The 16,742-nt window shown below is 35.3% G+C and overlaps 1 protein-coding gene across 5 annotated transcripts; it reads left to right on the forward strand.

Annotated features, from left to right (window-relative positions):
* The first annotated feature begins 26 nt into the window (after window positions 1–26).
* Window positions 27–16,742, forward strand: LOC102240674 (chromosome unknown open reading frame, human C11orf54). Of its 5 annotated transcripts, none has more exons than XM_005858904.2 (9): window positions 27–116; window positions 4,202–4,353; window positions 6,687–6,785; window positions 9,928–10,001; window positions 10,179–10,280; window positions 11,219–11,395; window positions 13,118–13,267; window positions 14,841–14,957; window positions 15,853–16,742. In XM_005858904.2, the coding sequence occupies exons 2-9, from the start codon at window positions 4,299–4,301 to the stop codon at window positions 16,024–16,026; spliced, it is 948 nt and encodes a 315-aa protein (XP_005858966.1). In that variant the 5' UTR covers window positions 27–116; window positions 4,202–4,298; the 3' UTR covers window positions 16,027–16,742. The 5 variants fall into 5 exon arrangements, with proteins under 5 accessions (XP_005858966.1, XP_005858963.1, XP_005858965.1 ...); XM_005858901.2 differs by having other exon boundaries at window positions 47–258; XM_005858903.2 differs by having other exon boundaries at window positions 47–258; window positions 4,207–4,353.

Raw genomic sequence — 16,742 nt, forward strand, 5'->3', positions numbered from 1 at the left:
AGGTGGCCACGGGGGGAGGAGCGATGACAAGTGGGCGGGGCCTGAACTCCTAACCCAGAGGAGGCGGGGTTGCCTGAGGAGGGCTTAGGCGCAGGCTTCCGTAACTAACCCGTTAGGTAAGTGTTATAGCCAAGAGCACATGCAAACGACGGGAAGAAATTGTGCGGACAAGTGGGCAGAACGGGTGTGAACTGCGAGGAAACAGCCGGCTTTGTTTCCGGTGGTCTCGCGTTTGCACATCTGGCGTCCCGGGTGTGGGTGAGTGGGTGTGCGTGGTGCTTAGTGTGCGTTGTCGGACTAGGTCTCCTTTTGCCTTCAAAAATCTCTTCTGTGTTAAACTGAAAGGATCTTGCTTTGACTGTCACTCAAAATATGGAACCTTTGTACTGACACCCGTGCTACTGCGTAGGGCACCCAGTTCTCTCCACCTTTGGACTTTTGTTCTCTCTTTAACTCGAGTGGGGTCAGCCTCCCAGGAGTTGGTTAACATATCACTGGAGATAAATTCCTTTCCTCAGCCCTCCCCCCCTTAGTTCCCGAGTATTTACATAAACCAGTTTTAAAACTAGCTTAGTTTTGGTGGGGCTTCTTCCCCAAAGCGGTCACAAAACGGAATAAGCTGGTCTGATTTGTGCATGTTCGGACCTCTTGTGTCATATGATAAGCAATGAACCTGTCTAGTCTTATAGTTAGTGTCATCTCAGGTTAAGGCAGACCTAGAAGGTAATCCGGTCTCTTCACTCAGTTTTGCTCCAAATAATGAACAATTCCAGGCATAGAAAGTCTGATGCTGTGAGCATGTCCAGTCTATGAAATACTGTGAGCTCCAGGACAGGTATGGATGTCCCGTCCACTGCCTGGGAGCACTGGGCATGTAATTTGTGAGGCTCATTATAAAATGAAAATGCAGTGTCACTTGTTGAAAAATCGGGAAAAGTATCATTAAAGGTCCTAAAATGTAAGCTGTGAAAGGATCATGCTTTGATTGCCACTCAAAATATGGAACCTTTGTACTGACTGGAAGCCAATCCATAGATTCTAGAATATCCCAGATCAAAACTAGTGAGGTAATCTGCTTGATAAACAACCCTCAGGCCCTTTCACCCCCAAAGAATAGAACTTGGCCTAAAAATAATCCTTTCTTTTCTTTTGCTAATAACTTATCTGCCACACCCTTCAGACTAGAAAAACCTTCCATTTATGGCCCATCTCTCGGAGTGCCCTTCTACTTACTGGATGGGATGCTGCCTGGTTCACGGATCTCTTAATAAAGCCAATTAGATCCTCAAATTTACTCATTTGAATTTGTTCTGTAATAGAAGTCAAATGTGAGAAACAGCCCTATCTTCAAAGAGATGCCGGTCTAGGGGGGAATAAACAAAGCAAACAGATCATCACAGGTATCCTCAATGCTGTAAGATCACTCAATACAAATTCTTCCTTATTGTGAGCTGAAATGTGTCATTCCTTCACTGGTTAACTGGCATATGTGATGAGTTCTGGCTTTGCAGTGTGTTAGATTTGGCTTGAATTCTGTTTCTGCCACTTATAATAGCTGTGGTGTCAGGTAAATACTGTATTCTCTAGCCAGTTCCCTCTTATGAAATGAGGACATCAGCATGGTTGTAAGAGGTTTTGAGAGAATGTAAAGTGCCTAACATAGTGTCTGGTACATAAAATGCAGTTAATAAATAGTTATCAGCGTGGTTACCATAGCTCATTCACCCATTTAGGTATTGTTTCTGCAGTTCCATTTATCCAGCTGGTTCCTATTTCTATTCCCATCTCTAGACCCTACTTCTGGGCCACTGACTCTAAGCAATGGAGTATGAGAGGTAAATGCTCTGTGCCTCCATATGGCCCACAGCTGTCCTGGAGCCACTCTGAGTTTATATCAGAACCTTTCTATTCCTTTCTCTCATCACCCCTCCAACTCCCACTTCAACACACTCCCACACTGCCTTCTGGGATGTTGGCTTGACTGAAGTTCTACATTTCTAAACCAGTTATTCAGGCTACAGCCCCCAGGGTTGGACTTTCTATTTTGGTGAAAAAGTAAACCAAAAAAAAACTGACCTTTTTAAAGATAGTAAAGGGTGTAAAATTAGGATATGTTTGATTTAAACTTGAGTCATTATTATTTGTACTAGAAGTAGAAATATCTAGAATGCTTTTATTATCCTCATTATAAATAAATTATATTAATTGAGCAGATTTTGACATGTTCTTAATTAGTACTTGCTGGGTGTATGGTAAAGAAAGTATGATGTTAACACTTGGAAAATCTAGGCGAAGAGTATACAGGAATTATTTATATGTATTTCTGTCCATCTGAAATTATTTCTAAAGGGAAAGTTAAAATGTCTAATTCCTAAACAATTATAGATTATTCCATTAAAAATATGTTTGAGGCCCTAGCCAGTTTGGCTCAGTGGATAGAGCATTGGCCTGCAGACTACAGGGTCCCTGGTTCGATTCCGGCCAAGGATACATGCCCGGGTTTCGGGCTTGATCCCCAGTGTGGGGTGTGCAGGAGGCAGTCAATCAATGATTCTCTCTCATCACTGATGTTTCTATTTCTCTCTCCCTCTCCCTTCCTCTATGAAGTCAATAAAAATATATTTTAAAAAAATATGTTTGAGATCATCCTATATAATAAAGAACTAAGATGCTAATTAGACCAAACAGCAGATGACCTTCCGGACGAGGGCCAGCCGAGGCAGCCAGGGCTGCGAGGGCCAAGCCCCTTGCACGAGTTTTGTGCATTGGGCCTCTAGTTGAATTATAATTATATAGAACTTGGGGCCCATTATCAACAGTTTATCTTTTATTTGGGAGACAAGAATATGCATATTAATTAAAGTATAATAAAAGTTGGTATTTGATAAAGTACTGAAATAAATGTCAAGTTCTAAGTGTATGCAATAACGTATTTGTGGGAGATATGTAGTTTGAAATTATCATCAAAACTAAAAATTCAGTTTATAAGAAACCCGGGACTCTTTGGAAAAGTTAAAAAGAAACTTTTTTTTGAAAGAATTTTTCCAGTGCTGCAGAAGGACCACCTTTCATTTACTGAGTAACCATGTAGCTAGCAGAGACTATTCAGATTAATGAGGTTTTCCATTAACAGTTTTAATGAGAGTTCCAACAGTGCTCTTAGAGATACCTCAACTTTTGCCTTTGTTCCTTGTTGCAACTGGCCTAGAGTGGGATTTCCTGCCCACCTTATTACTTTTATTTGTTTCTTTTGCCTTCATTTTATTTATCTCCCTCTGCTTGCACACTTGACCATTTGAGGTAAGATACTAATTTCTGTGTATATATGCCTACTTATTATAAAATATACTTAGCATATATTTTTAAAATATCAAATTATAACTGGTTAGATTATGAGAATAATTAAACATTGAAGCTGTTTACTAAGAAAGTATGTTAATTTGTAAATGAAAATTTGAATTTCAAAAGCTAATCATTAACAGAAGTTTCTATTTCTCTTATTAATTTAAATTTTCTTTTTTAAAAATGATAATCTAAGAAACTTGTTTAATTTTTAGCCTAAATGTCAACTATAGAATAGAAAACACAAATGATCTATTATATAGAAGTACTTGAGCATTCTGTACTGTTATCTTCAACCATTTAATTACTTCAGAAAGCTTAATAACTACTTTTTGTTTCAGGACCTATAGTCCTTAACCCAACCATTAGAAAACCCCAAGTTCAATCCAGGCTTATGACTAAAGAAAATGAACCATGTGCCCTCTTGGTTTGCCATTTCTTGTCTATTTTAAATGTCAATTATATAAAGTATCGGTATTAAAAGAGATTACTTGGACATTTTGTCACTGGGAATGTTGAATACTAGAAGTTGTGATTGCTTTTCTTTATTTTTATTGATTTTATATATTTTTTATTGATTTCAGAGAGGAAGGGAAAGGGAGAGAGAGAGAGAAATATCAATGATAAGAGAGAATCATTGGTTGGCTGCCTCCTACATGCCCCCCACTGGGGATTGAGCCCAGCCCACAACCCGGGCCTGGGCCTTGACCAGGAATCAAACGGTGACCTACTGATTCTTATAGGTTGATGCTCAACCACTGAGCCACACCGGCTGGGCGTGGCTGCCTTTCTGTGAGAACAGAAAACTAATGCCCTTTTGCCCTCTTTATGTAACTGAACTCTGAATGTTCATTTCCAGAGCAGCAGCTATTTGTACGTGGTGCACTGTGAACTCCTATGATAATCAGCCTGCAGTAGTTTTATTTGTGCATCCTCACACGTGAAGAAGTAAGAAAATGGCCTGTGCTGAGTATTCTTTTCATATGCCAAGTCTAGAGGAACTTGTTGGAGGTAAGTACAATACTTAAAAATTTTTTAAATTATTCTAAGGAAAAAATAAAAATATTCTAAGATATGATTTACGCAATAGTACTTTCAATACAGAACTCATTTTCCTTTTCAGTATGTTCTATACTATTTGTATTGAGAGTCCAAAATTCTGGCCCTCAAAAAAAAATTAAACGCACTATTTGAAGATTCTTGATAATTTTACAGAATGAAAATAAATATAATAATCTACATTTAAGGTTTAAGGGTGTGTAGTGCTCAAAGAATTGCACAATTTTGCTTTATTAACTTTTTATCAGTTACAGTATTCTTTAAACATATAACCTACTATGGAGTATTAATCAGGTTCCCAATATACTATTCCCAACCCCGTATGACAAACTGCCAATGAACTTGCTTATATGTTTCTGTATCCATGTATTTTTTTAAAACTTTTTTTCTTTTTTTTTAATATATTTTATTGATTTTTTACAGAGAGGAAGGGAGAGGGATAGTCAGAAACATTGATGAGAGAGAAACATCTATCAGCTGCCTCCTGCATGCCCCCTACTGGGGTTGTGCCCTGCAACCAAGGTACATGCTCTTGACCGGAATCAAACCCGGGACCCTTGAGTCCGCAGGCTGACGTTCTATCCACTGAGCCAAACTGGTCAGGGCTCCATGTATTTTTAAGTATTTCACCTTGATCAAACAAGAATTTAAGACAGCTTCACAAGATACATTAAGAGGCAAGATAGAAAAGAAAAAGAAAAAATAAGAATATAAAATGAAGACAGAATAATTTTTTAAATGTGTTTTTATTGATTTTAGAGAGAGAGGAAGGGAGATGGATAGAGAGGAGAAACATCGATAAGAGAGAAACATCATCAATAGGCTGCCTCCTGCATGCACTCCTACTGGGGACTGAGCTTGCAACCCAGGTATGTGCCCTGACCAGGAATTGAATCCACCACTTTGTGGTTCCTGGGTTGATGCTCAACCACTGAGCCATACTGGCCAGGTGAAGACAGAATAATTAATCTGAAACTGGAGAGCCTGTCAGAATGCTAACATTTGTTTGACAGCCTTTAGGTTGTATTCTGATGGTAACGCTAAAACCTAACCTTATTTCTCACAGTGTATCTGTCCTAGTAGTTCCTCTTTCCCTCTGATAAGGTTCAAGTCAAGAAGTGGACTCATATTTTACTTGGTTTTGGCTCTCTTACACCTTCCTATTTTTTCTCAAAACTGAATGGCAGCTCATAAACAATTTATATTGCTAGTACTCTTTGCTTGTATTTCTTTTCTATCAATCTGATATGACAGGACAGCTGAGGCTAGATTTAGGATGACTTCTTGTTTTTAGAGACCCTGATTCTACAAGACTTAAACTAATGGTTGACACTACTTTCAGAGAAGTTTTTATAAGAACTTTTCATCCTTAAAAATATATTGCTCTTAGATTTATAACATTGAGACATCTGTTTGCTTTTTTACTTTTTTTTTTTTTAAATCTTCACCCAAGGGTATGTATGTTTTTTATTAATGAGAGAGAGAGAGAGAGAAACATCAATCTTTTGCTCCCATACACACCCCAACCAGGGATTGAACCCACAATCTGGGTATGTGCCCTGACCGGCAATGAAACCCACCCACCTTTTGGTGAATGGGATGGTGCTCCAACAGAGCCACACCGGCCAGGGCACTTTCTTACTTTTTATTGAATCATAATATATCTATAGTAAAGTACACTAATCTTAAGTGTACAGCTTGATGAATTTTAACATATTTATACCCGTGTCACTACCATCAAGATCAAGATATAAAGTATTTCCAGCATTGCAGAAAGCTCCTTCATGTGCTTTCCCAGTCAATATCTGTACGCAAGAGGTAACTACTGTCCTGACTTCTGTCACTTTATATTAGTGATCTGTTTTTTAAATACATCATATAGTATATACTCTTGTGTCTTGTCTTTCTCAACCTGTAAGCTTCAAGGAAGTTGTTGCATGTAATTGCTTACTCTCTATCAGTTTAAATATTTACATTTCAATATGTCTTTAGAATCCTCTCCCCAGAAGAAAGGTAGTCCTCACCTGAGTGCAGTGTTTCTCCTCAGTGGTTTATAATCACTATGATTTATACTGGTATTTATGTGTCTTAGTCTACATGATACCTTGTGATTGACTATGTGTCTAATGTTGAATTGTATTCATTAATAAGACCCCTTCCCCCTCTTTTTTAATTATACAAGTTTAGATTAGAAGTGTGACACACACAAAAGTTGAGGGAAGATTTGATATGTGGTGACAAATTTTTACCTAATGCTAAGTAATCGCTTTCCTTGTCTTTATTAGTTCTGCAGAAGGGGCTAAAGGATAACTTTGCTGATGTGCAGGTCTCTGTAGTTGATTGCCCTGATTTGACTAAGGAGCCATTTACCTTTCCTGTAAAAGGTAAGCAATTTTTGCTGTTACTTTTTTTTCAGTCCTAATCTTTTTCTGAAACCAGAATGATTTTTAAGGATTATTTTAAAGTATCTACAAATAAGGATATTATTTCAACTTTTAGACTAAATTGTGCTTAATTTCTATGCTCACTGTTTTCTTGTGTTGGTCAAATATCATTTTGTACTCTTGTGGAAAGATTGTGTGTTTTATGTACTTTTATAACTTTCATAGGGTAATAATAAATATTTAGTAGGCTAGAATCCTTGCTATTACATGAGAATTTTGTTTTTAAGTGGTCAAGTGACTGTTATGGAAACTTACTTAAATATTTATTTATTTATTCAAGATGTGAAGAGAACTTAAAAACCTTGTATTTGAATCATCTCTTAAATACTTACATCCTTCAACAAATTTGCCAAGTGATCATCCAGCTCATGTTTAAAGTGAAAATAATAGCCCTAGCTGGTTTGGCTCAGTGGATAGAGCATCAGCCTGCCCGGGTTCAATTCCAGCGAAGGGCACATGCTGGGGTTGCAGGCTTGGTCTCCAATTGGGGGCGTGCAGGAGGCAGCCAATCAATGATTCTCTCTCATCATTGATGTTTCAATCTCTCTCTCCCTGTCCCTTCCTCTCTGAAATTAATAAAAAATATATATTAAAAAATAAAATGAGAATAATAATTACTTAATTATTAATTTAATTATTATTAAAGGGAAATTAATATTGGTGGAGTAAATATAGTTAAACAGAGTATGCTAGATACCTATATCTAATGTCTTAATTTTTACAATAACACTGCAGGGTAAGTACTAGCCCTCGTTTATAGATGTGGAAACTGAAGCAGGATTCAAATCTAGGTCTGCTTTTAAAATACAACTTTCTCCTGCTATACCCTACTGTGATGAAAAATTTGAAGATAAACACTAATATTTATTCACTCTTTTAGTATGCAACTGACATCTTTGTTAAAAAATAGTTTTACATGAAAGTCCTGAACTCTAGTTCTTTCTCTGCCACATTCAGATTTCATTACCCTGGGAAAGCTAATTAATGTACCTGGGGTTCATGGAGGATTTAAATGTCCTTTGGCGGAAGGGGGGGGAGTGTCTTTCCAGTTTAAACAGTCTTTGATTTTAAGTAGACCTGTAAATTCTAGAAGTTTTGTGTGCCAGATGGCAATTTATCTTCACACCTTGAAAGCATTTAGTGCAATGCTTTTTTATAGCTATGTTTCTTCCAATTTTTAGAGTAATACATTCTCTCCCAATTTAAAAAAATCAAATAAAATAAAAATCAGAAATCACAGAGGGTACAAAGAAAAAAATGTTTAATCTTAATTCTGTCATCCAAAGGGTTATACTTTGAACAAGAGATTTCTGGTCAATAACTTATGAGTCTTTAAATTACAATACTAAGGAAGTCAGATATGTTTATACAACCTTTCATAAACATAGTTAGGCACTTTCTACATGAACTGATCTTGCTCATGTCCCCAGTGACCTTGGTATGTTTACTAGAATTATTTTATCTCTACATACTTCATACTTTTTGCCCATTGTTACCTGACACTCTCTCTCCCCTTGGTTCTCCCCTCTCCTTTGTTCTTTTGCCTCGTCTTTCTTGGTGCCTTTCCTACCTCTGTGTTTTTCTTTTCTTCCTCATTTCTCCTGATTTCTTCTCTTTCTAGCAGGCTCTTAAATTTGGATGTTTTCCAGAATTATTTTCTCAGCCTCTTCTTATTCTGTACAATCTCTCTTGGATTGTCCATTTACCCCTGTGGTTTTAATGACTATTTGGATACAACAACTTTGAAATCCGTACATGTTGCCTAGATCTCTTTTTTTGTTAGCTGTGGATCAGTAATTCCAGCTGTCATATATAGGACATCTCCACCTATATATGCTAAGGACAACTTGAGGTCTACATGTCTAAAGTTTAACTCATCATATTTGCCTATTCTTTCTTTGCTCTTTTTCTTAATTTCCTTTTCATCTCTACAAGTCACCATTTTTAGCCATTACTTGTCTCTTCTCTGAACTACTAAAATAGTACTCTATTGGTGGTTTCTCTAAACTTCAGCATTACTGGCACTTATGATAAAGAGTCTTATCCATGAGTAATTTCTGCTGATCCCATGGAAAACATGTACAAAATAGCTAATTATAAATGTAACCTAAAAGAATTGTGTACATCTACCATATGCACAGCTGAAGAAACAGAGCAATTATATCTACTATGTAATGCTGTTAGTATGAAACTGATAAAACTACTTTTTCTCAGACAAAAGGTAATTATTTTCCACTCTACATTAAAAATAAAAGTCTTCTCCCAAATTGTGTCTAGCTGTACCTGTGATGTTAATTACAAATGTAAGTGGAGCCCTGCCCAGGTGGCTCAGTTGGTTGAAGCGTTGTCCCATACACCAAAAGGCTGCAGGTTCGATTCCTGGTCAGGGCACATACCTAGGTTGCAGGTTCAGTTACCAGTTGGGGTGTGTATAGAAAGCAACAAATCCATGTTTCTCTCTCACACTGATGTTCCCTTCTCTCTCTCTCTTTTCCTCTCTCTCTAAAAATCAATGAATATATCCTTGGGTGAGGATTAAAAAAATGAAAGTAGAAAGTTCCTAGCATCTGAAGTTTATCACGAATTACTTGTCATTTTTATAAACAACCTTAGGAAAAAACAAGTTTGACAAGAGGATTTCATATATGGATTTCTAAAAGAACTAATGTTGTATTTTACCACAGTAAAATATTTTAAGTTAAAATTCAATTTTAGCTAAACATCTCCCCAACCACCAAAAAAACCCCACGAATTTTTAAAGGAATAGGTAACTATAGACAAGTTAAATTATAGAAACCTCATCCAATCCAGGTTTTGGCCCCAATTCTAGCCCTTTCCCTATAACCAACTGTATATTATCTTTATGCTACCAACTATATCAAGGCATGCTTTGTTATGACAGTATTAGAGCCACAGGTAGTTAGAATGGTACATGGGTCCTAGCTATTTACATCTTCCAACCCCTACTATTTGTAAAACTATGAAAATGGGAAAGTTATCTACTCGTAATAAATTAAACCAGTGTTTTCTGGCATTTTATAGTAATTGCATTAGATATTTGCCTAAATTTTATTTTTTTTAGGAATCTGTGGGAAAACTAGAATTGCAGAAGTAGGAGGTGTGCCTTACTTATTGCCTCTTGTAAATAAAAAAAAAGTAAGTGTACTTTTACTCTTCACATTCACATGAAGATTGTAGAATCTGGGTTGATTCCTCTTATTAGAACATCACTGACCAATGTGGCAAGGAATTGTGGATGGACTCAGTCGTAAAAGTAAACCTGGGAATTTGTATAAATTATTATTTAAATAATACTGTTTTCCTCTTATGTAGGTTTATGATCTAAATAAGATTGCAAAAGAAATCAAGCTTCCTGGAGCTTTTATTCTTGGAGCGGGGGCAGGTCCATTTCAGTCTCTCGGGTTCAATTCTGAGGTCAGCACATATATAATTATTTTATTTTATTTATTGATTAGACATTTGGTTTGCCTTTCCTTCCCTATCAGAAATCTTAACTTTCTGGATGAATTGTAAGTGGTTAATATCATGTCTCTTTACAGATTTGCTACTATTTGATACAGTTTTGGATTATAGCACATGCTCCAACTGATGCAACTATAATAGGGCACTAACCGCTAATTTCAGATTTTCTTAGGGTATAAACTCATTCTTAGGTGAGTCCAAGGTCCAACTGTGGTCTACTGTGGATCTGGATTGTGAAAGATTTTAATCCTTATACATCAGAGGATTTCAGCTTCTCCATAAATCTTTGCTTTTGGTACAAGAGCAGCTTTCTATCAGAAGATGAGTGGAATATTAATGATCTAGTCAACACCCCTTTTCTGACCAAATTGTAGAAACCTACCCCAGTAGTATGATTATTTACAAAAGGTAATATCTAGTACTGTGAATGTCAATATATTTCTAACATAAAAATAGCACTGTTTCTTCACATCTCATAAACAGAAGAGTGAGTGACATCTTCAATGTGCCCATTCTCTCACAACCTTTACAGATATGACCATTAGTCAATAATCAAGTTCTTTTGGAGAATCAATATAATTTTCCTACTGTTCAAGGAAAAAAAATTTAATTAGACATTTTAAATAAAGTAAACGTTACAATGTAATAGGAACACTGTAAGAAATACTTTAAACATTTTATAAAATGTTTTTTTCAGCTTTTTGATATTTGTAAATCTTTTAACATTTTGTTTTAAATCTAAAATTAAAAGTTCATATTTCATGTCTTCTTAGTATTGAAATAAAATGTCTTAAAATATAGGATAAAATTCTGTCATATTATTCAAGATATCCTGTTTGCAAAGAGATAGGAAGATTGACTAATTTTACTTAATTTACTTTTCTTTTCAGTTTATGCCAGTTATTCAAACAGAAAGTGAACACAAACCTCCTGTGAATGGAAGTTACTTTGCCTGCATTAACCCTGAAGATGGAGGGTGCCTACTAGAGAAATACAGTGAGAAATACCATGATTATGGATGTGCACTACTGGCTAACCTTTTTGCCAGTGAGGGCCAACCTGGAAAGGTGATTTTGTCCATAAAAACACAGTGTTCTTCAGAAGTTCTCAGCTAAAAATTTGAACTTTTATTGCCACCACAAATATGGTTTTCTAATAAATATCCAAAGTGCCTAAGTCAAAGCTCTTTAGCCCGGCTGATTGTAGCTCAGTGGTTGAGCGTTGGCCTGTGAACCAGGAGACCACCGTTGGATTCCCGGTCAGGGCACATGCCCACGTTTCGGGCTCAATCCCCATTGTGGGGCATGCAGGAGGCAGCGGATTGATTACTCTCTCTCATCATTGATGTTTCTGTCTCTCTCTCCCTCTCCCTTCCTCTCTGAAATCAATAAAAAAATATATATTTTAAAAAGCAGCTCTTTTAATAACCTAGTTATGAAAGATTCAGAGAGTACTACAGGTAGAGTGAAACTCTCATTTAAAACTGAGGTTAATAAGTGCCCATCAGTAGATGAATGGATTAGAAAACTGTGGTACATCTACACGATGGAATACTATGCTGCTGTAAAAAAGAAGGAACTCTTACCATTTGCAACAGCATGGATGGAACTGGAGAGCATTATGCTAAGTGAAATAAGCCAGTCAATGAAGGAAAAATACCACATGATCTCACACATTCATGGATAATAGAGACCATTACAAACTTTTGAACAATAATAGATACAGAGGCAGAGCTGCCTCAAACTGATTGTCAAACTGCAGTGGGAAGGCCAGAGAGGGTTGGGGGGCAGAAGGGAGGGGAGTAAGAGATCAACCGAAGGACTTGTATGCATGCATATAAGCATAACTAATGGACATAAGACACTGGGGGGTAAGGGAGGGCAGGGGATTGTCGAATAAAAAAAAATAAAAAAAAATAAAACTGAGGTTAAGAATATTTAGTAAGCAATACTCTTCTTTTTAGGAACTATAAGGTATCAGGATATCCATATGGGGAGTGAATTAGTCAAATATATGAACCATGTAGCTGATAATGTCTACCTATAATTAGAATCGATGCAATTTGTTCATTCCTGACTGATCAAACATTGATTGAATTAGACAGAAATGATGTTAGCAAAATATTGTAGCAAGACGGAGGTAAGGAAAATTAATGCCTCACTTCAGATTTACTTCACGTTAGAACACAAAAGGATGATTTCAGTTTTAGCTTTGAGAACGCTTAGATTTTATAATAAGTACAGATAGTTGCTTCAGCTACTTTGAGAAATGAGGTAGTGAAGTAAAAATACCTAATTAGGTGAAGATAACCTAAGTCTAGAATTTTAAAGGAAGTGACAAAAATGTAATCATTTTCCCCTCCCCTGCAATTAAATAATCCAGTCATGGAAGATTCAGAAAGTACTGTAGGCAGAGTGAAAGTCTCATTTCAAACTGAGGTTAGGAATAACACATACTAAGCAATACCCTTTCAGCCAGGGAATTCTCAACCCTTGACCACCTTGACATGTAATGATAAAAATCTCTAGAGTTCAGTGAAGGATTTAGCCATAACTCTTTCTCAGTCCAAGAAAGCATGACTAAAAATTATTATTAGAGTAAATGTTCTATCACACACACACACACACACACACACACACACACCTATCTATATTGATATTTGGGTGCTCTAAGCAAAAAAGTGAATATTTGCTTAATGGCATTAGATTGTATAATGTTTCTCTTTGGTAGATATTTACATAAAATTTTGCACTTTAGAACAATGGTATGCATATTTATGTCCTCTCTAGGTCATTGAGGTGAAAGCCAAAAGAAGAAATGGAAAACTTAATTTTGTGACTTGCATGAGACAGACTCTTGAAAAACATTATGGAGATAAGCCTATAGGGATGGGAGGTACTTTCGTAATTCAGAAAGGAAAAGTGAAGACTCACGTTATGGTAAGGGCCTGTGGGGGTGTGAATGCATGCATTTGTGGATATGTATGTGTGGGCATGTGCTTAAGATCTGAAGGATTTTTTTAATGCACATTGAGAATTTTACCTTTAAAGACATCCTAAATAAATAATTTTACTAGATTGTATTACTTTAAAATTTAAATGACAAACAATACTGTAAATCATATTGTACAATGACATCTAGCTAGAGTTATGTTAATGTATTAGAACTTTCTTTTCAATGTCTTTATTTTTCAGATCAAGATAGATGTGAGTATAAGCCTGAGAAGCTGATTATTACTTTGCCAGAATCCCATACTTAATACATAGACTTTACTATTAGAATGGTTGTAGTTTGGGGAAAAGAACTCATGAAAATTACAATCTATGGCTAAATATAATAAGTTTATAAGACATTAAGTATGGAATACTATTTGAAGACAGACCCAGGGCATTTGGGACTTTTAATATAATTTTTGATAGGTGAATGAATCAATGAAGTGATGTTATCAGTAAAGCCATTAGAAAATGTATTGTTTTAATGTTTTTTTATCCTGTTATTTTAAAACGGCATGCCAGCTGACCCTGCAAAGAAACACATTTGTGAAACTAATTACTTTTCCAAATTATTTACAACAGAATTATAGATAAATCTATTTGTAAATACCAAATGATTATATGATTGGTACAACTATTATGGGAAATAGCTGTACCAAAAAAATATATATATATTCAAAGGAAAGGAAATCAGTATCTTGAAGGGATATATATATACTCCTGTGTTCACTGCAGCATTAGTCACAATAGCCAAGTTATGAAAACAATATATATACAGTATATATATATATATGACTTAAAAAAGAAGGAAATCCTGTCATTTATGATAATATGGATGAATTTGTAGGACATTATACTAAGTGAAATAAGCCAGACAGAGAAAGATAAATTTGCATGATGTCACCTATATGTAGAATCTATATGGTGATTGTCAGGGGTTTGGGAGTGATGGCAGGGGAAAATGGAGAGAAGTTGGTCAAAGGGTACAAACTTCAGTTATAAGATGAACGAGTTCACCCAGCCAGTGTGCCTCAGTTGATTGAGCCTCTCTCTGGTCATATACCAAGAGGTCACCAGTTCGATTCCCATTCAAGGAGTGTGTGGGAGACAGCCGATCAATGTTTCTCTCTCTCTTTCCCTCTCCCTCTCTCTCTAAAAACCAATTTTAAAAAAGATGAACAAGTTCTAGAAACTAATGTACATAATGGTAAATATAGTTAATAAAAAATATTGTGTACTATAGGATGACATAAGATTAGAATGAGGATATACTCACAGGAAAACTGAGGCTACAAAAAGTAAAAATACATTAATAGACTCATTTCTTCATTTATTCATTCATACATTTTAGTGTGTACACACTGATTGGTGATCCTTTTAAAAATTAAGGTATATAACTTTAGATGCCAAAAATAGTCAACACAATGTATAAGAACTCTTAAACTTTTTAACTTAATATAAAATTTTAATTCTCAAAAATATTCAGTATGTTTACCTGTTTAATGATCTTTTATTGTAGCCTAGAGAATTTTCTCCCTGCCCATTGAACTCTGATGAAGACGTGAATAACTGGTTGCATTTTTATGAGATGAAGGCTCCTTTGATTTGTCTGCCAGTTTTTGTCTCCAAAGACCCAGTAAGTCTGTGTCTGTCTTTTATATTGTAGTATACCACAATGAGACGCTCAAGTTTTAGGATGTTTTTTTTTTTTAATTTGACATTTTTTGTGTTGTTATTTAAGAACTAGGAATTATCTTGAAAGATAAGGAAGCAGGTGGCTAGCAATCTTGAGTTAGGCAGAGCAGATTTACCTTTGAGAAAATGAAGGCACAGGCATTTTAAATAATACCCAAAGTCATGTTATTAAATAGTAGAATTACAACATGACTCATTGTATTTGCTGTTTATTATACTGTTCATTATATTCTAATACTATACACTAGGAAAAATATTATACTATAGATCAATTCAAAGTAAATATCTACCAAAATACTGGCTAGTGATATCTTTTGATCCAATGATTACATGCCTAGAAATTTATCTTTAAATATTTGCATAAGCGTGTAAAATTATTAATTACAAGGTTATTCATGACAGAATTGCTATAAGAATAGAATAACTGGAAATAATCTAAACATCAGTTGGAAAGTGGCATATACATACAATAGAATATAAGGAAACTCTTTTATGATTTGATATACAAAGATCTCAAGCTATATTGTTAAATGAAGAAAAACAATATGTACAGAGTACTACTATTTGAGTGAAAAAAATAAATAAATCTTTCTGGAAGGATATGGAAGAAACTGCTTACATTAGTAGCCTGCAAAGAAAGGAAGTGAGTGGTGAGGGCAAGAAATGGAAAGATGTATTTTACTGAATATATCCTTTTGAATCATATGAATGTATTACCTACTTAAACAATAAAATAAAAACTACCATAATATAAATTTAAAAGGTCTCCCTCCCCCTTAAGTAAATTCTGTTCAAAATAATTTTAATATTAACAGATAGTTTGTCTGTTGTTCTAGGGGTTTGATTTGCGATTGGAGCACACTCACTGTTTCAGTCATCATGGAGAAGGTGGACACTACCATCATGACACTACCCCAGATATAGTGGAGTATCTTGGCTACTTCTTACCTGCAGAGTTTCTCTATCGCATTGATCAACCAAAAGAGACTCATTCATTTGGGCGGGATTAAGTCAACTGCTACTCATTTAGAAAAAGAAATGATTAACTAAGTTAATTAATTGATTAACTCAGGAATTGATGCAAATATAAAATCCAACAGAAATTATCTCACTACTTAAACTCTATATTTTTGGCCTTTGAAATGAAAGATACGTTGATATTATGCTGTGTTGTTTCATAGGTCTATCTGAAAAAGTTTATTGGAACAAAGATACATAATGGAGATGTTCTTCATTCTTTTTTTTCTAAAAATCAGTCTTATATTTATATCTTAAATATAAACACGACCTGGAGTCATGTGATTGGTTATTTTTACATAACTTACAGTTGTAAGTTATGTAAATTACAAATAGTAATCGCTTATATTTGTTTAAATTATTAAAATTTTCAACTTAGTCTCAAAACTCCTAATAGGATATTAGAAAAATCAGTGTTGGAAATTTTGATAGTTATTGAATCTCTGCATTGAATTTTAAAAATCCATTTTAGAAGTCAGAGTGTTTAATAATTTAAACACTTTTCTCATGGAATACGGTGGTCAGAAGGAGGAGCTTAACCCCTTTTGGTGAAGTTCAACCATACTCAGAGTTTGCAATTTCCCTTTCACAAACATTAGCAACTAGATGGTTAGCCATGATTCCGCCTCTGTTTGGACTGCCAACTGGAAGCAGTTTGTGTCTTGTTGGTTACTTGCAAAAGGAGAAGAAAAAACAAGCAGCATCAAAA

Source organism: Myotis brandtii, unplaced genomic scaffold, assembly GCF_000412655.1.
Source record: "Myotis brandtii unplaced genomic scaffold, ASM41265v1 scaffold1229, whole genome shotgun sequence".
Taxonomy (NCBI): Eukaryota; Metazoa; Chordata; class Mammalia; order Chiroptera; family Vespertilionidae; genus Myotis; species Myotis brandtii.